The 25,763-nt window shown below is 38.7% G+C and overlaps 1 protein-coding gene across 1 annotated transcript in view; it reads right to left on the bottom strand.

The window, feature by feature from the left end:
• The window catches only part of DGKI (diacylglycerol kinase iota), a 420,356-nt gene that overhangs the window by 173,501 nt on the left and 221,092 nt on the right, over positions 1–25,763 (bottom strand). The window contains 5 exon segments of the mRNA XM_055335472.1: positions 1,526–1,604; positions 4,624–4,761; positions 6,186–6,299; positions 15,868–15,928; positions 18,346–18,428. Of these exon segments, the coding sequence (XP_055191447.1) occupies positions 1,526–1,604; positions 4,624–4,761; positions 6,186–6,299; positions 15,868–15,928; positions 18,346–18,428 (475 nt within the window).

The following is a 25,763-nucleotide window of genomic DNA, read 5'->3' as shown; positions in this document are numbered from 1 at the left end:
AGAGCCAGAGTCTCCTGAAGAATATGAGAGAAAAACAAATGGGTTAAGGAATGAGTAATCTCCATTTACTGTCCCAAATTAAGTCTCCTTAAATATAGGGAGCCCAACAGATTATAAATGTAGGCCCTCAAGTAGGGCTCTCTCAATATCTGTCTCCAAGACCTACCTATGGCAAGGAGGTGGGAGGGTGGTGGTGCTTCTGATCTGGGTATTTGATATTTGGGTATTCTGTTATCAACTAATCCTTCAAAGAGAGAAGTCAAACTGTGGCTTTCTCTTCCATCAGTACTGCTTTTATTTGACACAGCATTTGACCCTCAAAGCCCCATGAAAGCAGGAAGGCAAAGCCTACCAAAACTGCTAAATTCAGTAAGAGAATTACAGGTTTGGACTTCACTCATATTTTGTATCCTAACACCCTTAATCCTACAACTCAACTCTTAACCTTTAGTGTGTAAGAGAGTTTCTTCTGTGTTATTACTAGAATCTGAACATTCAAATTCTAGCTTTTAGGTCTCTGTATTTTAAATTCTAGGAGTTAAAACCACTGATGCTCTTGAAGAATCTGGAGAAAAAGAAGTAAAATAATCCTCTCATTTATCTCACAACACACCCACTAACCTACAGCCTGGCATGGTTTTGGTTATATATTAACATATTCACAAGGTACTAGGTGTGATGTAGATGTAGATACAGGCAAAGGCATAGACATATAGCTACATTAACAAGAGATTTTAAGAGAGAGATGAAGAGACACCAAGTAAGTGAGCATGAGCACAGAAGATTGGGGCTTTACAACATAAGCCCAAATCCTAAACTTTCTCAGCTCTGAATGGCATAGGAAATGTTCTGATGAAGTATTTAACTGTGTGCCATTATTTTGTGTTATTTCTCTTTCAAAAATGGTTTGTTCTCTAATCTTGCTCCCATATCTTTTAGCCCTTGAAATTATTACCACTCAGTGTCATTCACCCCTCAAGCTTGTCCAATGGGCATTCCCAGTACCTCTGCCACCAATCCAATCATTACCCCTTCTTTCAACCTAAACCACTTGTCAGCTCCCCTATTGTTCTAAGATGCCTATTGTCTCTTTTGCACACCCAGGGAGGATTTGTATATTTTTGCTAATTTCAATGGCCCTGGTGTATGAAGTGTTGTATTTTTCTAATTGGTGGTTCAAGAAGCTGTGAATATCCTAATAACTTGAGTGAAAGAAACTTTATCACTTTCTAGTAGTTCACTAACTTCAAAGTTTCTAGTCACACTTAAAAACTAGCAATCTGAGACCTGAAACATATATCTGGTGCCATCCTTTACGTCTTTGAGACCTAAACAACTAGATCTCAAGGTTCTATCTGTAACAAGTTCCTATCTTGTCTAGCTCACAGAGTCATCATAAAAGTTAAAATGAACAACACTGAAGCACACTGTCAATACTTAAAGTGATATGCAAGCAGAAGGGAACATGCAAAACACCTGCTGGAAACTTCCTCTCTGGGAGATGGAAATGGGACGTTGTCCTCACCTCTGGATTCATGGAACTCCAGTGTGACGTGGGCATCAAATCCAAGGCTGAAGTAATTATTGAAAACATTCAGAGGGAGCTGAAATGATGAACAAAGTAGAGGTGAAGTGGTGTGTAACTGGGCAGAAAGAGTAAAATACAGCCTGAGGCCAGACACCTGTCTCTCAGGCAGTCCCTGGGAAAAAGATGAGTCACAACCCGAGGTAGAAGGTGTTTGCATAGAAGGAACAGGTGATTTTTTAATTCATTAGTAAAAGCTCAAATCAAATAACACTCCCAAGAATCTTAAGTGGTATAGGAAACAAGTGAAACAAAAACAAATTATTAAATGGGAACTATTCTTGTGGATATTAATGAGAGTCCAATTGAGCTGAGGGAAGCACATATGCAATAGTTACAAAGAATGACTAAGTAAACTTAGAAAGTCAATTCAACTGGAAGGATCATGTGTAAGCTAATCAGTGGATAAACTTTTTGAGGATTTATATTCAGCATATTAATACTACAACTTATAATGAATAATATTTAACATTTACCCTTTAATTTTTTAAAATATATTTTTGACATATGTCATAAGCAATAAGGCAGTGGGAAACATTCAGCTATCCCTGATCTACAGGGGGAAAAAATATATGTATACATAGTTGTTAGTATTTTTCAGATTTCTATTTGAATCTGAATCTATTTGAATCTATCAGAAGTCTATTAGATCTTGTATCTTTAATAGACCATGAAATATGCAGACACAGATGCATGTACACACAGAAGTCTTCCTATAGTCCTCTGGGTCCCTGGCTGTTACCACTGCAAGTTTAGTAAAGAAGAAGATGATACAACCTACAATCCTTCTTCATAACTGCAAAATTCATGTGCTTTTAAGGCTTTAATGTTAGAACAATTAGAAAAGCCCGTGGAAAATGCTAGAAAGGAAATTGTGGCTCTTCGACTTTTCCCTCTGCAACTCAGAGTAGAAGGTAAATGTTAAATAGAGAAGCAATTTTATCTCAGCTTGGATAATGTTTCCAGATAATTATCAGGTTTAGCCTCCAGATAGAAATATACTTCTCTTCTGTTAGAAGTGTTTAATCCTCAAGATTTCAAAAGTAAGTTTATCAAAAGTGTTCATATGCTCCTTAATCAGTAAGATTTTGTTTGACTAGAGTGAGGACTTTATCCCATTAAGAGATAAATTAAACAAGAGGAAGAATAGCAGAAAGAGAGATATTAATACAGAAGAAAAGAAAACAGATTGCCTTGGTCTCCAATGGAAAGAAAGAATGAACCCCCTACAGAAGGCCCTGAGTCAGAGCTTATAATAAACTCATAGGTCAAATCAGCCCCCTTAGAAATGTTTACAACTGACTGGAGAGCAGGGAAGAAACAAAACACAGAGTAATGCCAAAATCATGTCTCATTCTCCTGGCTTAATATTTGAGAATGTCCAGTTGCTGCACTTAAACAAAATACCAAGCTTTAGTAATGACAGCAAGGGTTGGTGATCTTGCCAAAAGCATAGATATGTTCATCCCTACCATTTATGTTTTCTTGGCTACAATTCTAACCCATGTCTTAGCATTCGCTGATAACTTTAGGAGAACATCTGGTCACCATTCCCTAAATAATATCCCAACTTAGTCTGTTATTAAGTTCTTATTCATATTTTCCAGGGAAAATTGTCCCAATTTCCTACACATCTCCTCAAAAATCCAAGTTTTCAAAGCCCTTTAATTATCTGAATTAATGCTCCCTGGCTGCACCAAGGAGTCTTTCCATTTCTTAAGTTGTTGGGAAGAGATTTAAATAGAGATTTCTACTGACGGCCGAAGCATTCTAAGTTTGGTGGGGAAAGGACCTTAAAATCTCCATATGGTATAATTCTTTTCACACTGGCTGTATTCTACTGAATTTCTGTAGGTCAAACACATCAGAAAAAAAACATCATATCCCAAAATGATACCTGTGGTTTCAAACAACATTGTGACATTATGAATGCAAATCCACTAAGCAGTCATGATACCTGTTAGAAACCTTATAATTTCTGGATCATAGTTTTGGGGGAAAAAAACATGAAGACAAAATAAAACACCTTTTAACTTATCTTAGCCATAGATTGAGTGTTTATCACAATTGGTCAGGATCATGTTGCTAATGAATAAATAGGTTTTGGTTTAGTTGGGAAGGATATCTGGTTCAACATATTTTAAAGTGGAAACATCCATGACAATCTTGGCTCTATCAATTGCATAATCCAATAAAGTAGGGATGTCATTTAAAGTATAGGTTCAGGGCCTTAACTCTGCACTTACTTAATCAGAATTAATGGGGTCTGGGCCCCATAATCTGCATTTTTAACAGATGCATATGGAGGTTCTTATGCATGCAAAACCTTGAAAACACTATCACAGAAGAAAAGTGGAAAGTAATATGCAGAACATGGTTATTTGGCAATCTGTCAGATTTATCTGAAGTTGAGGCCAGAACTTAGAACCAAATGTTCTACTGAAGCTCTATACTAACATATATACAATTGTGTCTCTTGGTTTGCCTTGGGTGGAAATGAAAGCTCAATCATTGAAGGAAAAATACTAAGTCAAAATATTTATTTAGGCATCTTTAAGTCTTAATCAAGTAATCAAATGGACTAAGTTAATATTTCTTATACATAAGAGATATTTAGTATGAGACTAGAAATCTTGAGAGGTTATCTTTCCATTGAAAGACCATATGCCTAATGCTTCAGAACCATTTTTCCACCTTCTCATAGGTTAGTTATGAATTTACACCATCCATATTTTCCACCTTCTCATAGGTTATGAATTTACAATGCTTGAAAGATTAGAAAATGAATATATTCTCTTTGGTGTGGAAGTTGAGGACAGAGGTCTGGAAGCAGGTAGGAAACCTCAATCTTTAGAAGTCTATGGGGGCAGAATCACTAAGGAGTGTCATATTTGTAGTCCTAATAGCCATAAACTCAAACATCATCCTCTTATCTCATAGGAAGGAATCAGCATAGGCTTCTCCAGCCAGCAGTATATTTCCTGTGGCTCAGGTACATGCTCCAGGGTTCCCTTCCACTGAAGAAAAAACTCTCTCACCTTACATACGCCATCTTCAAGTTCTTCTGGAGGCAAGTCTGGGTTTCTTTCCACATGGAGGTTCCAACGATCTAGCTGTACGATTGTCCCATCTTCTACTTGGCAAAGGATCTTAGAGACAGGTTCATCAGTGTAGCCCTAAGGAATCAAAGAATATACCCATTGCCACTTGGAACAGTATAGCCAAAGGAATTTCATGCAAGCAAGAGCCCTTCTGCTATAGATCTCTGTTTATTTTACAATTATCAAGGCTGGGAAGGTAAACTGGTTTTCTTGAAGTAGTTAGAATCTAGGACAATAGTCACAGGCAATATGCATAGAAATATTGCTCTAACTGATTTAAGTTGAGAAGTAATTTTTGCCACCATCAACAACCAATGTCACTGGTAGGCATCTGAGGGCCATGCTGGCTGGTTGCTTCTATCAGAATGAAAACAGGAATTACCCAAGCCTCATAATAGAGGAATCTGAGACATATATAGAACAAGAGTGTGTGCGGAAAAGGAGGAAAAGAATCAAGGTGGTATATGATAGACAACTATTTCTATTAACCTTCCACCTCATTCACCTCTCCCTAACCTTGTAGTGAGCTCTTTCTGTGTTCCTTCTATGACCTAAGGCAAGTCTGTCTGAAGCACAGCTGTATCAGACACCCACTCACTCCTTGAGTATGTGTTATTTGTAGCATGATTATTAAGGATAGTCAAGTTATTGATGTAGATGAGAGGAGTTAACAGTGATAAGTATATTTGCACGAAGCAACTAATGCATTTATACTATGCTCACTTGAAAAAATAAGAAAGACCTGTGGGAGGTTAATTCATTCAATGTTAAATCAATATCTGTTAATATATGAAGATAATTATCACCTAAGGGAAGTTGATTCACACAAAGGTCAAATCAGTATCTGCTAATATCTGAAGAGAATTTTCATGGAGCCCAGCCTAATCTCTCATATGAGTAGATAAAAAGCTGGTGGGATCGCATATGTTAGCAAATTTGTCTTCTTACTATCTTAACACCCTAGAAAAATTAATAAAATGGCTAGATAGTAACAGGTATACTTCTTCCACTAAGCTTGCTTAAAGTTGGCTCTATGGTGGAAAGGACAGCTGGCTACCTGCCCAACAAAGCCAATGATGGCATCAACCAAAAAAACAAAATGCTCCAAAAAAGCTGTAACTCTCCTTGACTTAAAGATTGTAATCTGAACCAGACTGGCTATTGTAGCCAGGGCTACACTCAGGATCAGTTGAGGTCTGTGTAATTGTTTTAGATGAAGACTTGAGGCCAACCTACCCAACTGCTTTCCAATGGCTACCTCAAGAAGCTCCAAGCCTGTGTACTAACTCCTGTTTTGTATACCATACTTTCTTCTCTAGATGATTAAATGTTTAAACTGAAGAAGGTCCCAGATAAAATCCTTATGCATGGGCTCCCTGATTCTGAATTCTAACTTATTCTTTGGACAATAAAAGCACATTTCCCTTCCATTAGAACATCTGTGGATTCAAGGCTCCTCCTGCCTGATGGCATGGGCAGCCCCTTAGAAAAGTTCTTACCCCTCCCCAGTTGAGAGTTCGAGCCAGGTCATTCCCAGTCCCCAGAGGAAGGACCCCAACGGGAGGCTGAGGGCTCAGCTGTAGTTCATCCAGAATAGAAAGGATCCAGCCCACCTAGAGACATTTTGGGGGCCAGAAGGGATATAAGAAAGATAGGTAAGTTACAAAGACAACCTGAGAGAAGGGAGCTTTAAAAAGCAAATGAAATGGTTTTTCTTGAAAACATATATGTTTTAATCTAGTGGCCAGGAAACAGACCACTTATCTCAAGCAGTTTCAAAACGGCGAGTCCTTTATAGGGAGAAGGGCCATTTTGTATGTGCTGTCATATAAGCAAAACTAGACCCACTTACCTATATGTTTAACTTGAGATCTACCTTAAAATTCAGAACAGTTTGAACTTTAGGGAGGTTTATAACATAGGCACTGGAAACAATACAAAACTCAGAATCAGACTGAATTTCAATTCTGGCTCATATTGGCTACATAATCTTGATTAAATTATTTGACCTCACTGAGACTTATTTACCTGATTTTCAAAATGGAGATAATGCCTACCTCACAAGATTGTTTACAGATTAAACTAAAATATATATATAAAGCCCTTGATATGGTCCATGTAAGCATTCATTAAATGGTTACCCTCCATAGCATCATGTAAGAAATTAGTAGCATTTTCCTAAACATCCTTATATTCTTCTTAATGAAACATTATGAAAACATAATTATGGATGGTCCTAGGGACTTATTATAAGTTTAGGCAGAAAATAGATACTTATATACTAGAATCATATTCCCATTTAATCTTTTTCTAAAATAAATAATACTTTAGGTTTGGTCTTGTAACTATTTAGAATAATTATCCCAAACTTGGAAATAGCAAAAAGAAACTTGCATATCCTCCCAATGTCATACTAAAACAGTGTTTCACTAGGCCTAAGAACTTTGTGACTGTAGGTTAACGGGCAGATTTCTGTACTGTGGAGATACAAATGTCGACAATAAATGATTATGTTAAAGGTTTGGTTTTACTCCTCCATAAGGCCATAAACCAATTATGTGTCAAACTTAGAAAAATTATTTTGGTATAAACTACATAGTCTTTTTCTTCTACTTCTCTAATAAATCAACTTTATCATCTTGCTGGTTCCTTCATTAAAGAGCTAAATAAATTTGACATGCATATATTCTATATTTGTACGAGTCCTATTCAAATTTTTTAAAAAATTGTGCTGTAATAGTATGTTTACTGAACACTACTACATACAAAACAGAATTAAGCAACTGAAATAAGATGAATGAGCCAGGCTAAGATAAGTAAGGTACACGGCTGCTGTCAAAGAGCTTACAATGAACAAAGAGAGGAACATACCTTTGCTTTCTATGTGCTGATGTCTGAGTAAAGCTCTGTAATCATATTATTAAAGTTCAGAACAATTCTGTAAGGTAGAAATAATTTTCACCTCTATTTTATAGATAAGGAAGCCAAAACTTGGAAGATTCCATGACCTCTTTAATATCATATCGTTTATGCAGTATAGCTTGCATTCAAAATTAGGTATGCCAAACACCAAGGCTAACATCTTAGCCACTCTGGTGCAGGGAGCCTTTAAATAAAGACCTAAAACTAATTCTGGATATAGTCTGACCATGCTGGAGACAGCAGCATGTTCTTTTGGAATCTTTGGAGCGCTGGAGAAATCTTAGCAATTGCTCTATCAAATTCAGTTAATTTGCAGATTTAATAACTGAGCTGCAAAGAGATCATGTAATTTGCTCAAGACTAAATAATTAGGAGTCTCAGCATCAGAATCTTATCAGGTCTCTTGATTCCATCTAGAGATTCCATCCTTTCTCCACCACAATATTTCTTCCCAGGAAGTAAAACTTGCCTGTCCATTAAGAAGCCTACATTGTGTTTACCTCCTAGAAAGGCATACCATCATGTTCACCCAATATGAGAAACTAAAAATCCAGATCTAAAGAAGTATCTAGAAGTCCCTCAATTCCCTCAAACTGAGCAAGTCACTCCTAGATGACTCCATAGATTCTGACCCCACACGTTCTTAGTTTTTTTACAGATGGTATTAACAAAGCTTGCTGTTGAAGTAGAGGTCAGATGCTAAATAGTTCTGCTAGCTACAGTACCTGTGCTGCTAAAAGCACGAACTGCACACCGTAAGATCCCTCTAATAAACTACAACAAGACATGAAAACTCAGGAATCCTAGCAATCAGGAATCACTGACTACAAATGTAAACAGCTCTGTGACTCAGAGACTCTCAGAAACATGATGAAACTTGGTGGAAATCAAGTCTGATGTCCCCGGTAAAGAAGGCAATCTCTTTAAAACTTCTCCAAGAGATGAACACTCAGTCTCCTCCTTATGAATTATACTCACAAGTCAATCTACTTTCTTTCAGGTAGACTTAAATTAGATTTTTTTTTTCTTATGCTTTGGTGAAACAAGTCTCTTTTCTCCTGGTAAAATAATGTCATGTATTCACATTTGCAATACCCATTGCACTCTAGACACAATGATAGGAAAAATAAATCTTCAGGGACCAGAAGCAAACCAAACACAAAATGGCAAGCAGATGAAGACAGGAGTTTAGCTTCTGTCTGATAATAGGGGGTTAATGTTAACCCCTCCTGGCAGGAGGCCACATATGAATGAGACCCCTCATGGGCCTCTTGGCCAGTAGGAGAGAGGCTAGAAAAGGGTGAAGAACACCTGCACCAGGTCATAGCCCAAAGACAGTGGAGACTCGTTGAGGCTGGAAGGACAAAGTCTCTAGCAGTGGGCCCACCTTCCTACTGGCTCACTGACATACCTCCAACACCCAACATCTCCCTGGGATGGGTGCCTGACTCACCTACAAAAAAACCCTCAAGTCCCAGAGTCCTGGCAACCATGCAAATGACTAGGAAGTGATAAGGATCACTGGGAAGTGAAAGGATGCAGACAAAGAAAAGAGAAAGACAAAACACAACAAACTAACTTCCTCTGAAGAGGAGCCTGCAAAGAAAAATTCTAAATCGTAGGAAGAACACTAATACCAAGATGGATGGGAAGGATAGGGGATTAGTTCACAGTGCATGAAATAAAAATACTTTTCAAATGACTGAAACGAATGAATGCCCTGTAACTGTCATGAATTGATCTTCTACTAATTGTTTAATTTGTACAATAGCCCTCATTCAAACCTTCTGACGCTGTTCCTGTTTTTTCAAAGAAAGTGGCCAAGAATCCATATGATACTTTACTATGTGGGAGCCCTCAGGACACTTGGATTTCTCATCCACTCTCTGTCCCTCACACTTGGCCTAAGCAAAAGAGGAAAATGCATAACAACCTATTTGAATCAAACATCTTCTCCTTTCTTAGCAACTGATTTAAGAACTGCATAAATAGGGATCCCTGGGTAGTTCAGCGGTATAGCCCCTGCCTTCATCCCAGGGCGTGATCCTGGAGTCCCAGGATCGAGTCCCACATCAGGCTCCCTGTATGGAGCCTGCTTCTCCCTCTGCCTGTGTCTGTGCCTCTCTCTTTCTCTTTCTCTCTCTCTCTCTGTCTTTCATGAATAAATAAAATCTTTAAAAAATATATTTACTGCATAAATATGTCCTACTTTCTTTTCCAGTGGACAAATATTCCATTTTTCTCCTGGATACAATCAGCTGGTTTAGTATTCCATCATCACATAACTGTGATGTCATGAGAGGTCACCTGCCTTTCATAGCCAAGATTTGTCATGAAATTCTCTCAAGTGCCATCAATGTTAGGCTAATCATAGTTCTTTAGCAGAGGTGAACCTGTATCTTTGTTTTGCACAGTCCTTAATAGTTTTTCTCATCCAAGAGCCATATTAGCCAACACCAACTTCCTCAGTAGGCAACAGAATGTAGGGCTGAAGGGAGAAACAGATCCCAGTGAGCCCGGCTCCATCACAAGCTAGTTGGGCGAGTTTAGGTAAACCATTTAATCTTTCCAATTTCCCTCATCTGTCTCTCAAGCCTCTTAGGGTTATGTTATCAATTAAATAACGTGTAGACATTTCTTAGCATGCACTGGCAAATAGGAAATGCTTAATTAACATTAGCTGCTGTGATTAAGCTTAATTTTTCTTCCTCTTCACTTCCCCTATAAAGGTCCAGTTTCCTAGAAGCCAAATGCCCTCTTCCTGCCTCGCCACTTAAAGTTGGAGCCTCAAGGTGGCATATCAATCCCACTTTTGACTGCCACCCATCACAAAGTCTTTCAGAGACTATCAAAAACCAAACTGTACTGAAGCAGAAAACTGCTACAAAGAGAAAGAGAGAGAGAATGTAAGTAAATATACTACAATAGCAAGAGGCATAAAAGGTTTTGAATAATCATCTGTACCTGTCCTTATAAAAGCAAAACTCTATAAAAGATCTTCAGGCCCAAAGCTGTTATTGGGGCCTCTCCCTTATCAGGAACCTGTTCCTTCTGGAAATCCAGGCTTCAGGTTTGTGGCATGCTAGGCTTTCACATTTCCCCAAATCGTCTGCACCAGCCCATCCAGCACTCCTTCAGTTAAATTTAATTAATCGTAAAACACAGTACTTGGCATATTTTCTATCACAACTGAAGAAAACTATCCAGATTGGGTGAAACCATTTCCCAGTTTGCAAGCTCCTTCCTGCCTCTGGGTTCTGAAACACAGGGGTCCTGGGTTTTGTCCCTGAGCAGCCCCGCGGTGCCACCTGCAGCTGGTCAGTGCTGCCACCGCCTCCCCAACTCCTGCTTTAGCTACCACTAAATGTTCACCCGGTGCATTCTGAGCAGTATTTTCATTCTGCAATGTACAAACATTAGAGGCGGCCGAGGGGTGGGAAGATCGGTGAATTGACGCTTTCTCTGAACAGACCAGGTACATGTCACATTTCCTCACATGCTGGCAAAAAGATGAAGGATGTGCAATTGAGAAATCAAAAGAAAAGGCCAGCATTTCTGAACTGAAAGGTCAAGATAGCATTTACTGCCTGGGTGTCCCTTTCTAACATGTACACGATGATTCTTCCCTTTGATATTTTTAATTTATATTCGTATCTAGTAGTTTACAAGTCACCATGAGTTCCAAGAAACATTTAAAGTCAGCCCTAAAGAAATCAAGATAGAAGATGAGAGAGATGGAGGTGGAGAGACAGAGATAAACTGAGGCTTTGGGAGGAAAGGGGCTTGGAATGATGTGCCTGCCACCCTGCGGTGGCTCTAGTAAGTCAGGGCATGGAGGCACCTACTGCTTGGGGTGGATCCTCATCTAGGGAAGCCAAGTGATCAGGAAATAAGCATGAAGCAGATGGCTAAATAGTTTAACTCTAGGCCTTTGGAAAGACGTGAACATGGTTAAAGGTGGATCCCACCCAGTTATCAAGGTCAGGAGCCAAATAGGTAGGGCTCACCTTATACCTTAAGGAACCAGCAGGAGGGGTGGGGGGTGAGTGGGTATGTGTGCCTCTAGGGTCTTGAGTTCATATGCCCTTCAATATTTAAGCAGCTATGGGGACAGTTATGGGGCGCTAGATGGGTAGAGATGTGGCCAAGGAAGGGAAAGAATATAAATTCACATGACAAAAAAAAAAAAAAAAAAAAAAAAAAAACCTAGTTTATAAACCTGAAGGTCTGAGCTTATTCTTGAACTAGGAGAGTTTTCTTTCAGCCTAGAGATCAAAGATGAGACAAGCCCATCCAATACCCGCAACTATGTGACAGCCTTGGGATTACACTAACTGGTTACAAAGAGACCACATCTGCACTGTCCACTGCAGCATCCATGGGTCACGTGTGGCAGCTGAGCACTGGAATGTGCCCCCATACAAACTGGAGGTGCTGTTATGAGTAAAAATATGCACTGGATTTTTGAAGACAGTAGAAATTGAACATAAGCTATCTCGTCCGTGGTTTTTCTATGATTGCATGTTGAAATGATAACATTTTAGATATATTAGGTTAAATGAAATATATTATAAAATTAATTTCATCTGCCTCTGACTTTAAGTGACTTAGAAAAATTAAAAATGTGGTTTGTATTGTGGGTCTCCTGAACAGCAAAGGTTTGTACTGTTACAACGCTAACACTATGAAGACCCTTAGTGATGCAGATGTACCCCTTTGCAAATTTAGAAGGTCTCAAAGAAGGGTGAGGAACCTGCTGAAAATCAGAGAAATATAGGCACCCAACCAACTCTTCTGGCTCCAAGTGCAGTGCTGGAGGATGGGTTATTTAGAGGTGCAAGGAGGCAGAGCGACGCAGAACTTTGGCAGTGAAGCCAACGAACTTGTTTCCAAATTAACGTGAGACATCTATATGTGAAATAATACTCCGTGCACAAACTAGTGCAGTTAAGGGTTAATATATCCTCCTCCTAATCAGTCAAAGAATAAAAATCCCATTCCTGATTCTGCCTGGAACCTTGTCACTATACAGACAGAATTCTGACAGCTTCTATGGTGATAGACATGCTCGCTGAGTAAAGGCTGAATGCCTCATGTCAAATGTCTACTTGACACTCTCAGGAATTCGTCTTCACTTGCCTCAAGCCAGCAAGCTTTCTTCATAAATCCATCAGGAGGTCTCGCCTTTACAGAAACTCTGCCCCTACTCAAAAGTAAAAGTTTCATATCCTAAACTAATGAGATTAAAAATATCGATCACTTACCCAGAAAAACATTTCATAAACTCCAGGCATCTTTCACAAAATATCCATTTTAACCATGTAAAGCAAAATAAAATAAAACCTGGTTTTATATAAGGTACAAGATAAGCAAAGTCTTGATTCTGAGTGATTAAATCACAGTGGGTTACTACTGAGAAAATAATTAGTACAAAATATGCACCAACTCTAGGGTAAATCTACAACTTTCCTTTTTAGGCATGCCTGTTGTGAGGGACCTGAATATAAATGTCTAGTATATTCGCAAGTAGTGTGGAAGGACGTGAAAATCGAAGCCAGGAACATAGACACAGTCCCTAGAGAAAAACTACCTAGAACATAAAAGAAGAGTAATATCTAGCCTTGTAGAGTACCTATTAATTATGGTATATTTAAAGAAAGGATGCTAGAAAAGACAGGCTAAGTGGAGAACTAGGTAGTCTTCGTGTCAAAAAGGTGTTATTAATGGCACCAGGGCGTATTCACAGATATTCAACACTGTAATTGGATCTGGTCTTTAGGATTCATTAGCAATCTATCATGTCTCACTTGTTCGTCATTCTGGGTTTTGTACCAAACACGCCATTGAAATGGTTTTCTTAAAAACCACTAGTTACCTACTAGTCTTCAAAATCAATGATAATTCTCCGGACTCTCCCTCAAGATATAACCACTGCCTCTTTCTTGAAACTCCTTTGTATTTTGTTTTTGTTTTTTTCTTGACAGACTAGACTACAAGTGGTCCTTTCTACTTCTGTCTTTTCATTTGCCTTTTGAACTTTGGCCCTGACTCCCTAATCACAGGCCTGTCACAAGTGTCTGGACTCGGCTCTCTTCTCTTTGTCCTTTAGGCTTTAAAACTCCAGGTTTTCTCAACAAGGGATAGTGGAAAGGGAGGTGGTGTGGGGGTTGGGGTGATTGGGTGATGGGCACTGAGGGGGGGCACTTGATGGGATGAGCACTGGGTGATATATGTTGGCAAATTGAACTTCAATAAAATAAATAAAAATTTTAAAAAAAACCTCCAGGTTTTCAAATATGTCTCTACTTGAAGAGAATGCCTCAAAACCACAAAACCTAGAATGTGCTTCCTATATGTGCCCACTGAGTAGAGGAAAGGGAGAAGAAAGGAGAAGTGAGAGCCAGCTGCCAGAAGGCTCCGTGATGATGGGAGAAATTTGGAAGGCGTGGCACTCCATCACTGCTGAAGTCCAAGACGTAGAGATGGAATAGGAGGTGGATGTGGGTTTGAAGTCATAGCCACTTGGGTTAAGAAAGGATAAAAACTATGAATTCAGGACAGCAGGCAAATCTCCAACTTCTCTGCTGCTATCACTGAGATGGAGAAAAGATGGGAGCAAATGCTAAAGCCATATAGGAAGACAAGGGGATTCTAACTTAAGGAAAAGAACTGTAGTAAATGGTCACAATAAGCTTACACTTTAAGATAACTTTCTGGGGAGAGCTGAGCTAAGAGGAACATTCTGTGTGTGTATGCTAAACATAACAAATATACTAATATATATTTAATATATTTATATATGTACACAAATACACACACACTATAGATAGATGATAGATTATAGATAGATGATTGATTGATAGATAGATAGATATTAAATACACATATATCCCTAGAGGATTTGCTTGGATATAATTCTACTAAAAAAGTTGGGAAAATTCCAAACTAGCCTATCCCTTAGTATATTTTCCTAGAACACTGCAACTGATTGATCTTTAATTGGTATTGTGGTAGAAAAAATTCCATGGTCAAATAGTTTTGGAAAACACTGGATTAAATAAAGTGAAACACGTTTGGCTTCTCAGTTGTATGATTTTATCATGAATTTTATAAGCTAATAATGTGTATTGTAAATTTTGACAAATGGTAAACACTATTTTCCCAACTGAAAAATATTTTCATCTTCATGGAGTAACGTAAGGGACCAGGAAACACTGTTCTATTTTTTTTCCAGTTGCATTTATTGGTATTTAATGTGTATCCAATGCTGCATTAAGTGCTATGAGAGATAGTTAAAAGATTTTGATGCTACCTTTGAGAATAAAGCATTCTAATTAGGGAGATTAGAGAAAAGCCAAAGATAGTTCATAATAAAACTCCAGATCCCATGAGAGCAAACTCCAAATACAGAAGAAAAAGACACCTGACAACAGAGTCTAAATGTCATGGTTCTCAATTCTTTGCCTTTGCTAAATATACCAACATAAGTAGAGAGTAAATGGAGAAACAGATGAGACAAATAGAGGAAAATATACCCATGATATTAAACTTCAGCCCAATTCCATCTTTTCTTAAAAAATGAATACAAAGGAGACCAATCAATGATCTTTAAGGCAAACCAATGTCAGCATTCTAAGTTTTGTCTTCACTAATAAAAGAACAAATACAATAATTTTTTCCATATACTTTTATTTCATAATTGTGAACAATTATTTTTTAAAGATTGATTAATTAATTAATTAATTTGAGAGACAGAGACAGAGTTAGCAAAAGAGAGCATGAGCAGAGAGGAGAAGGAGAAATAGGCTCCCCACTGAGCAGGGAGCCCAACTCAGGGCTCAATCCCAGGACCCTGGGATCATGACCTAAACTGAAGGCAGATACTTAACTGACTGAGCCACCCAGGTGCCCCAATTGCGACCAATTATTAAGAACCAAAGGAAATGAAGTATTTGGTGTTGTTGTTTTTTTTTTTTTTTTTAAGAATTTAGTCATCTGTAACTTTCATCCTAATAATCTGACCACATCTTTACCTTGTAGGACAGGAAGGGATACAGTAGAGCTGAGGGAGTAAGATATAATTTAGGAAGACCAAGTATGAATCCATTAGGACAATAACCACATCCCTTCTTCAAGCTAGGATTCACATGACAGAGACCTATGTTTTAGGGGATTGGAAAGAGGTGAGAATGAATAAAGAAAACAAAAGAAAGATGGAAGAAATAGGGAAGAGAGCTTAATTCTAATTCAAGGACCTACCGTTCCATCCCCTCCACAGGCCAGAATTCGCAGATTTGGTACTTTCCTATATAACTCAAGCCTGTAGAGGAAAAAGAACATGAAGTAAACAAAAGAGTACATCATCAGCCATCGCAGAGAGAAAACACAGGGCAAAAAAGGAGAAGGGGATGTCCACTGGGGAAATTGTATAATCATGAGGATAATGATGTTATCATAACTAGTTACTAAGTCATCACAAGGGGATGGGCCCCAACAACTGCATCAGAGGTTGGCAGCAAAAATCATTTTTAAATGGCTGACATTGGAATGGGATTTCAGAGTTTTATTTCCCATAATTCCTATTAATACATCAACTCACATTATTTTCTTTTTTTTTTACTGATTTTTTTACAGTATGTCCTACTTATTTTATTTTATTATTTTTTTAATAATAAATTTATTTTTTATTGGTGTTCAATTTGCCAACATACAGAATAACACCCAGTGCTCATCCCGTCAAGAGGCAACACCCTTTTTGATCTCTTCTTTTTTTTATATATATAAATTAATTTTTATTGGTGTTCAATTTACCAACATACAGAATAACACCCAGTGCTCATCCCGTCAAGTGTCCCCCTCCGTGCCCGTCACCCATTCACCCCCACCCCCCGCCCTCCTTGGATAAAGAAGATGTGGTTTATGTATACAATGGAATATTACTCAGCCATTAGAAACGACAAATACCCACCATTTGCTTCAACGTGGATGGAACTGGAGGGTATTATGCTGAGTGAAGTAAGTCAATTGGAGAAGGACAAACAGTGTATGTTCTCATTCATTTGGGGAATATGAATAATAGTGAAGGGGAATATAAGGGAAGGGAGAAGAAATGTGTGGGAGATATCAGAAAGGGTCACAGAACATAAAGACTTCTAACTCACATTATTTTCTTAATTAGTTTTGACTTCCTTTTCTTTTTGCCATCATACCCCTTCTACCTTTCTCAAAGAAAATCATCATTAATCGATGGTCAGTAGTCGTTATATGTCTCCTCTTTATATTTTGTCAGCTTTTCCTGGATTTTTTTTTCAAATATGTACTTTCCACTCTTAATTCCAGTAAGTCATTTCAGAAAAACAGGGTGATAGGAGGATATCCACTAGCATTACTACCACACCTACAATTCTAGCTCTCTCTCCACTCATTCACTAACACTCAAAAACAAATTTAAACTCCCCAGCCCAAAAAGGGGAAGATTTACTGGTTTTTCTGTATTTAAAATTAGTCTACTTTAAAATGGATCATTTTTCATGTTGGCTCTTGAGAAAATAAAATTATACCACCCCTGCTAAAACATTTACTTAAGTGAAGCTGTTAGAACTTCTGTTGTAGAAAACATCACCTTTTAAATCAACTGTTTTTTTTTCTAGAAATATCTCCTATCTGGCCACATTCTTTATGATGATCTATGAAGCCTCTGCCTAAGTCTAACCAAAGTCATAAGATTTTAAGAAAAGCATCTAAAAGGGCCAAAGCTGGGGTAGCAGATTTGCCTTAGTCCATCCAAATACAGAAAAAAAAAAATCTAGAAGTTTTATAGCGAACTCTAGTGGCAAAAAAGTTTATAGATTAAAAGAATGACAGCAGAAAGTAATTTTTATATTTAATGTTCTCCTGAATATTTAAAATATATGATTTATCCATTTCATACAGGAATATTATTTCTCTAGAAATTATCTGAACTGGTTACTTTGCCTGCAATATCATTACTTATTTAAAAATAATTAGTACCACTTAAGTTCTAACATTTATCAGATGACATCCAAACTCTCTTAATACATGGGTTTTAAAAAGGGAATCAGACAGTAGCAGAAACAGCTCTGCTCTTTGTTACCATGTACAGCACCACCACCACCAAAGGAAAGATAAGGGATACATGTCACTGACATCTAAACTTGATTTTCAACATTTCTAACAAAGACAATGAAATGTCTGAGAAGCTCAGAAAAGGGATTGAGCAGAAAATAAAATGTCTTCCCACTGTGATGTGGAATCATAGGCAGATTCAATTAATCTGTCTCAAACGGACACACACACACACACACACACACACACAAACATATTCATAAGCAATTATGGCCACTCTCCAAAGATATACTTAGAGTCTAATGTACACCTCCAAAGTTGTACTTGTATAGATAGGAAAATGATGAATCTTTTCTCAAGGCAGACTTGTAAATAATCTACAGACCATGTCCATAAGCAGCAAACACACTAGAAGTACACCTGGAGTTGATAACTGAGTAGCTGGGTTTGAAGGAAATTAGCCCAGTAAAGAGTAGGAGGAGAAACATCAGATGAAGCTTTAAGGGAGATGATTGCAGTGGAGAAAGTCAATGAGAGATGGTCAGAAAATATTTCACGAGGGAATCTAATAGTGAAGCTTGGCTTTGCTGCAGAAGTCCTTCTCTTTGCCTAAACCAATATGGACCATGGGGGGTTTATTTCCAGACTTACGCATCTTTTGGCCCTTCCTGAGAAAGATCAAAGACCTGCCGAGGATTCAGGTACCACATGAACATCTGCAGGACTTTGGTTCCCTGTAAGAAAAAAATAATAAAAAAAAGACAGTAGGAAGAGATTTCCAAATATTTGCTGCTCATTTAAAAAATAAAAATAAATCCTCTTCTCTAAAATACCACCTAATTATAAATAGCATAGAGTAGTAGTTAAAGTCATGGCTTTGGCCATCTATACACATGCTGAATATCCAGATGAGATTTCGGTCCAACCTGTGTAATTCTGGCCAGGTTCTTCAATATCAGTAAAACTCAACCTCCTTCTCTTTAACGTGGAGACAAGAATGCCTAGCTCACAGACTTGTTGCAATGATTAAACACAATAATGTTTGGGAGCACATCACAGTGCTTGGCACTCAATTAAGTGCTTACTGAACAGTATCTACCGATTTTTACCATCACTCAACGTGAAAATCCATGTAGAGAAGTTATTAGCCAATCCATGTGATTTAACATCCATTTTTACTTCATTATGAAGATTACTTTTATCTTTGCATAATATGAACATAGTGCGAGCTAAGTATGATTTTATTGAAATAATTTAACTGAAGCAAAAGTCTCACAGGCTCCTCATTATTTAGTGTGTGTGTGTGTGTGTGTGTATGTATATATACATACACACACACACACAGACACACACAACTTTCCTAGTAATAGTTTACTTGGAGGGATCCCTGGGTGGCGCAGTGGTTTGGCGCCTGCCTTTGGCCCAGGGCGCGATCCTGGAGACCCAGGATCGAATCCCATGTCGGGCTCCCGGTACATGGAGCCTGCTTATCCCTCTGCCTGTGTCTCTGCCTCTCTCTCTCTCTCTCTCTCTCTCTCTCTCTCTCTCTCTCTCTCTATCATAAATAAAAAAAATAGTTTACTTGGACATGTTTCAATGTCCATGTCTCTAAGTCAAACAGTTCTCACATGAACATTTTTAGAATTTTTTAAGTAATTTCTAATTGGCATTTGCAGAACTGGCCATCATGGAAAAAATGCAAGGCAGTCCTGGAGATCATTTCTTCACAGTGAATTGAGCAAAGAAAAAATGAAAGAGGGATCATTTCATTAAGCAGCATCAAAACAGCTTTAAAACTGTGTAGGGTACCCCTTTTTGGTCATTATCAACCACAGCAAACAGCATTTGATTAGTTGGGCAGTTCTTGTTCCTTATAATTAGAGTTCCTTTGTTAGCTATTATGATTGTTCTTCATGAAAATATTCCCAAGTTTGTTCACCTACTATGCCTTATCTGAGAGTCATTCTAGGATAGCAGAAACAGCATGGTATTTGAGTCAGTAATAACTTGGGTGTTGTCATTAGGTGATTGTGAGTATTTATAATCCTGCAGAAATCCAGCATATTAAATAGGAGGGCAACATCCACTTTCCAGAGGATAATGAGAATTAAATGAATCAGTAATAGTTATGGATCTAACACAGTATGTGGCGCAAAATAGGCCTTTGTAAAGGTTAGTCTCTTTCTTTGTTGCTCCTTGTTAATCTATTCAGTAAATTGCACTTGAGGGCGTGAGGGCTAAAGTGTAGCTTGTAATTATCACATTGTTATGCCAGTTGTTACAGGGGCCAATGCAGGTCTTTTGTTCCACATTTCATCCAAACCTATAATTTAAAAGTTCTGCTTTATCATGTGCTTGCTATAAATTTAGGAATAACATTCTATCCTTACTTATTACAACTAATCCTTCAATTTCACCAAATGACATATTTTGCTTCCTATGAAATGCAGACATAGATTTGGATACATAATACTAGTAACAACTGGATCCTTCTCTCTCTTCCCATACTGGGCCTTGCTACCAAGTCAGTTGGGGATTTTCTCAAGTAATCTCTTATGTTTAATTGGTAACACCAGAGTCATTTTAATGACCAATTTATAAAAAATTTCCCACTGACTTGCTAGAAAATTAATTTCCAGTTCTAAATTCCTAGAGCAATATGAATGGTTAATGTTAATTATTCCTTTCCTTCTGGCCATGGCACAGTGCTCGTCTCAATTTCAGCTTCTATTATGCATACAATGCCAGGTAATGAACACCTTACAAAAATAAAATAAAAAGCATTTAGAGGTAGTTTTTCTTTCTTTTAAGATTTTTTATTCACGAAAGACACAGAGAGAGAGGCAGAGACACAGGCAGAGGGAGAAGCAGGCTCCCTGTGGGGACCCCAATGCTGGACTCCATCCCAGGATTATAACCTGAGCTGAAGGCAGAGGCTTAACCACTGAGCCACTGAGGGGTCCTTAGAGGTGTTTTTTGTTAAATTGAAACTTCTCCAAAAGGTTTGAGTGACCACAAAATTTTGTTTTTGCTCATTTTAAGTTTGTGATTCCTGGGACATTCTAATTATCTACATTTATCCCTTCGAGGAAGGGGAGTTAAGGCAGGCACATTTCCAGGAGGCTCTGCTGACACCACAACCCATTGGAAGGATGCCCTCGGAGTTGTGCAGGTGTAATGTGCATGGCCAGACATGTCAACCCTGTCAGAGTTTTTATTCAGGGATGATAGAATTATTTCTTTTAAAAGTAGTATTTCTAAAGTATGTGTGTTATCAAAGTGTAGGGGCCTGAAAAACACTGCACTGTTTTAAATCCAGCATGGTGGGTGGAGAAAGAAAAAGGTCTGACACATTGAAGTCAATTCTATTACCTCTGCTGTGACCTCTAGGATGAACTACTTTAGGGCTTAGGTAATTTATTCAATACAACTGAATGGCTTGAGAAATTTCACCAGGAAAAGAGTAATTTCTTTCTCACCGACTGGATTAAACCTACTTGGACATTAACACAACTGCCATTCACTAATGCATCCCAAACATGCTCATAGTTGTGCACAAGCTACAGGCCAAATGCAAAAGCTATAATTTTTTTTTGTAGGTTATTGTGCCAGTTTGTTTCTTCCTGCTCTTTCTCCCTCCCTGCCTCCTTTCATACACCTGCCTTTCCTCCTTGCTTTCACTCCCTCTGTGGTCAGTAAAGAGCCACTATGTTAATCCACAGGACTACGAAGACAAAAGACATAAAACTGCCTTAGGGTTCATCAAGACTTAGGGGGAAAGAAAGACACAATGGCTGAGAGCATAGAACAGAGAATCTTCATTTGCTTTCATTTTAAGGTCATATGGCAGGTGAGCAGGAAAGGAAGAGCAAGGCCATGAGCTGTAACTTTTAGCCTTGGGCCTCTGTAAACCTCAAATATAGGTTACTCAGGGCTTTTGGTTTGCTTATTTTCCTTTAGTCTTAAAAAAAAAAAAAGCTGCAACTTCTCTGCAAGAGTGTTATACTTTTCTCTAAGTGAAAAAAAAAAATAGCTTGCAGGTCAATTCTAGCACACTCTTGGGAGGGTTCTCATACACATTGACTAAAGAACCTGTTAAGGTATTGTGAGACTGGGTATTCCTGTGGAGTGATGAATAGGTTCTTTCTGGCTCCAGGTTTTGGGAAATAGGCCGGGACAGGAGAAAACAACTTCCCAGAAAACCGGTAGATTGTTCTAGAGGGAAATAAAGGAGATTCATCTACTCACCTACTAGGTTCCAGACATTGTTTTGGGCGGGAAGAGAGAGAGATGGACAAAACAGGAAGATCCTGCTCTCTAGAGGAAGTTTTATGCATTATTCGTGAAAGAAAATATGATAATGACTTAAAGGTATGGAGAGTCAAGTCAATTAAGAATGAATCAGCTCAAATGGCTCATCTATCTTCACTGAAGGCTTATAACTCTTGTACAGCCTGAAACATTTTGGTAGGTTATGAAGCAAGCCTTGGTTTATGTAACAGAGGTATTATCTAGGTCATGGCAAAAGCTGATGTGAAAGTCCTGAAGAAAAGAAAAGCTAATGAAAGGAAGGGATGAAGAAATAATTACTTTAAACTGGCTTCAAACAACCCCAAAGGAATACCTAATTAACTTAAAAAACACATACCAGGCTCCTACTCTGTGTACATGTATACACTCAGGAAACTCAGAAAGAGCCAAATGAAAAATAAATTAGCCACTAAAGATGGTCAATGTGATAGTGGAGATACATACTGAGAAGTAGGAGTGGCCAGAGGAGACACTCTAAGCCCAAATTTTGGGATTAGATGAAGGCACCCTATATATGATATCTGAACTGTTTCTTGAAAGATGAGTGAAGTCAGCCATTTCTTTACACGTGGAGAAGAGAAAGGTGAAGGCACAACACATGCAAAACAGCAAGACATGGGAGGAGGACATTCTGACATTCTGTTCAGTTTCTGAACCATGAGGCAGAAGCGGGGGAGATGAAGCTACCCGAGTTGCAGAGGTACTAAAGGGTTTGGCTTCCATTTTATAGGAAATAAGAGTAATTGAGATGTCTTAATCAGGGGAGCCAGACTGACATTTTGATGTATTAGTCTGGCTATCAACTAAGAAGCTAGACAGTTGGGCAGGCCCTTGACCCGTCAAAGGAGATGGGACGTTGGGGAAGAGGGGCCCTCGTGAGTAGATTAGTGCCTTTATAAAAGGGAACCCAAAGAGCTCCCTCATCATTTCTTCCATGTGAAGACACACCAAGAGGACACAGTGAGAGGTCAGCCCTGTGAGAACCAGGAAGTGGAACCTGACCGGCTACCATACCTGCGTTGCCCTGATTGTGGCCTCCCCAGTCCCCAGAACTATAAGAAATAAATTCTTGTTACTAAACCACCTAGTCTGTGGTGTTCAGTTAGAGCGGTCTCAGTGGAGTAAAACAGGTACCCCCACACTTCCACCAGTATTATAACTGGGAAAAGGGACTTTCCACAGACTTATCATTCGGTTGTTTTAATTCCATCTCTTGAGGCTGGTTTGACAAGATCTTGAGCTTAGATTTTTTGATATGTGTGATCATCTACTGATATCCTTCTGCCCTCCTCCTAGCCCATTCTAAGCATCAGGGGCCTAAAATTTTATCCAAACATCATGATTCTTGATTTATCACCAGGTTGAACATCACAGAAAATAATTGTGGCTGTTCGGTCAAGTATTTAGGAAGTCTGGGGACTCAGACATTTGAGATTATTAACTTTTGTCTCCTTCTTCCAACTTGGTTGACTTGTCCCTGACTTAGGAGGGGCAGCCCTGGTGTGATGGTGCATAGATGTGTGATGGTGGTGGACTCAGCATGAGCTTACCCACAAATTGGACACTGCCTTCCTCTTATCATCTACTGATAAGATCCCTGGAAATCTAATCTAACACATGCCACCCCTCAACAATGGGATTTCACAATGAATAGTGTGAGGATCCAGAGCCTGAGACCCCCCAACTGTCAGGACCTCAAGGTAGAATCACTCTAGTGGTCAGAGCACCTGCTTAACCCCAAACATATAATCTAAGACACTAAAAATGTAGTCCTGAGAGGGAGCCTCCAGGAGAGATCATGTGAAAGCAGGAAAAACATCAAGAGATATCATAAGTGTCTATAAGACTCAGAGAGAAAGATGCTAAGGAGTCAGGGATGTCCAATACAAATACTAAGTTCTGAAGTTAGAGCGGAGATTAAATATAAAGGAGGGTGCCTATCTCTCCAGTCCTCAGGTTTTCAAACACAGAAGAGGGGACTGTGCTGGTGCAAACTTTATCTCCCAGATCTTACGTCTTCTCCACAGGAGGACACACTTGAAGTTGACCTTGTGGTCCATGATTCCAGTTCCCAGATCCCAACAACAGCACTGCCAACCTCTAAAACTTTCAAGATACCCACTATCACCTCCACCTTAGGTGATAGAAAAAACAGAGACAATTATTGTGAAACAACTGCTTAAAACAAATTATTGTTTAAAAAAATACATAGCATCAGTCCCAAATGTGTTCATCTCAATATATATCTGCAAAGTGTTGGAAAATTTCTGCACACACGAGAGTGCTTAAAAAAAAAAAAAAGGTATTTTTCTTGCCAGAAGATGGCGATATAGTCTAGTTATTTACTTAAGAGAAGCCCAGGCAAATTTAAATAAAGGTTTGAAGCCTAGGCTTCAAAGAGGGAGTGCTCTGTATCTACAGAGATAAGCAAAATAAATCAGTCATTAAAAGGCAAAAACCAGGACTGAACAACAACAGCCGTGACGTATTTCTAGGAAGCCCTAGCTAATCAGTTGCAACAATAGTCAGCTGGGAGCTTGTTAAAAAAGCAGATTCTCGGGCTCGTGGCTCAGCAGTTTAGTGCTGCCTTCAGCCCAGGGCCTGATACTGGATACCCGGGATCGGGATAGGAGTCCCACATTGGACTCCCTGCATGGAGCCTGCTTCTCTCTCTGCCTGTGTCTCTGCATCTCTCTCTCTCTGTGTGTGTGTGTGTGTGTGTGTGTGTCTCATGAATAAATAAAATATTTAAAAAAAAGAAGAGAAGAAAAGAAAAAAGAAAAGAATAGAAAAGAAAAAGAAAAAAAGAAAAGCAGATTCTCAAAGCCACCTTCCTGGGGGGTTCACTTGCCCAGTTTTTACTGCCATCCTTAGTTCTCCTTTGAACTTTTAGTCTCAAAAAAGGTTGAAGTTTGGGCAGGGTGCAAGATTATGAAGAAAACAAGATTCAAGGGAGCCAATTCACCTTCTGACTCCCCCATCACACAGAATCCAACCTTATTTGCAATGTTAAAGACATAGGAAAACCACAGCACAGGAAAAGGTGGACCCTAACAGAGGAATTAGATTATCTATGACCAGGACCCTTCCCTGGGAATCAAGCTGTGCCTTCCCAAGATTGAAGATGGAGATCAGATGGAATGATTGCAAGCATGCATAGGTATTCGGATGTCTTTAAAGCTCTCTGGGGCAGCCCAGGTGGTTCAGTGGTTTAGTGCCGTCTTCACCCCAGGGCGTGATCCTGGAGACCTGGGATCAAGTCCCACGTTGGACTCCCTGCATGGAGCCTGCTTCTCTCTCTGCCTGTGTCTCTGCCTCTCTCTCTCTCCGTGTCTCTCATGGATAAATAAATAAAATATTTAAAAAAAAAATAAAGCACTCTCAACATTTCACACTGTGCTTAGAAGCAATGCCCTTCATTTATTAGGCTTAGTATTCTGTCTTATAAAGAAAGTATATAGAAATGTAGAGTTATACAATATTCATTTTGATTTGGTCATACTTCTGAGAATCCTAGTCTAGAAGTAATCTTGTAAACCAAAATGCATAAAATGAGAGCCAATCATTTAAGTCCTCTGTCTCTAATAACTGGGCATTTCTTATTTGAATATCTCACGGTCACGAACACACCTCAACTTCTTTTCCAAAATAATTCTTTCCTTTCCTGAATTCTCAGCAGTAACAAAGCCACCGTCCAGATAATCTGCTGTAAAATCCCAATTGCCTATCATACAATTCTTTGTTCGTTTCCATATCCC

The sequence above is a fragment of the Nyctereutes procyonoides genome, unplaced genomic scaffold (assembly GCF_905146905.1).
Source record: "Nyctereutes procyonoides isolate TBG_1078 unplaced genomic scaffold, NYPRO_anot_genome, whole genome shotgun sequence".
Classification (NCBI taxonomy): domain Eukaryota; kingdom Metazoa; phylum Chordata; class Mammalia; order Carnivora; family Canidae; genus Nyctereutes; species Nyctereutes procyonoides.
The sequence above is the reverse complement of the archived record's forward strand: the minus strand, read 5'-3'. Positions and strand labels throughout refer to the sequence as shown.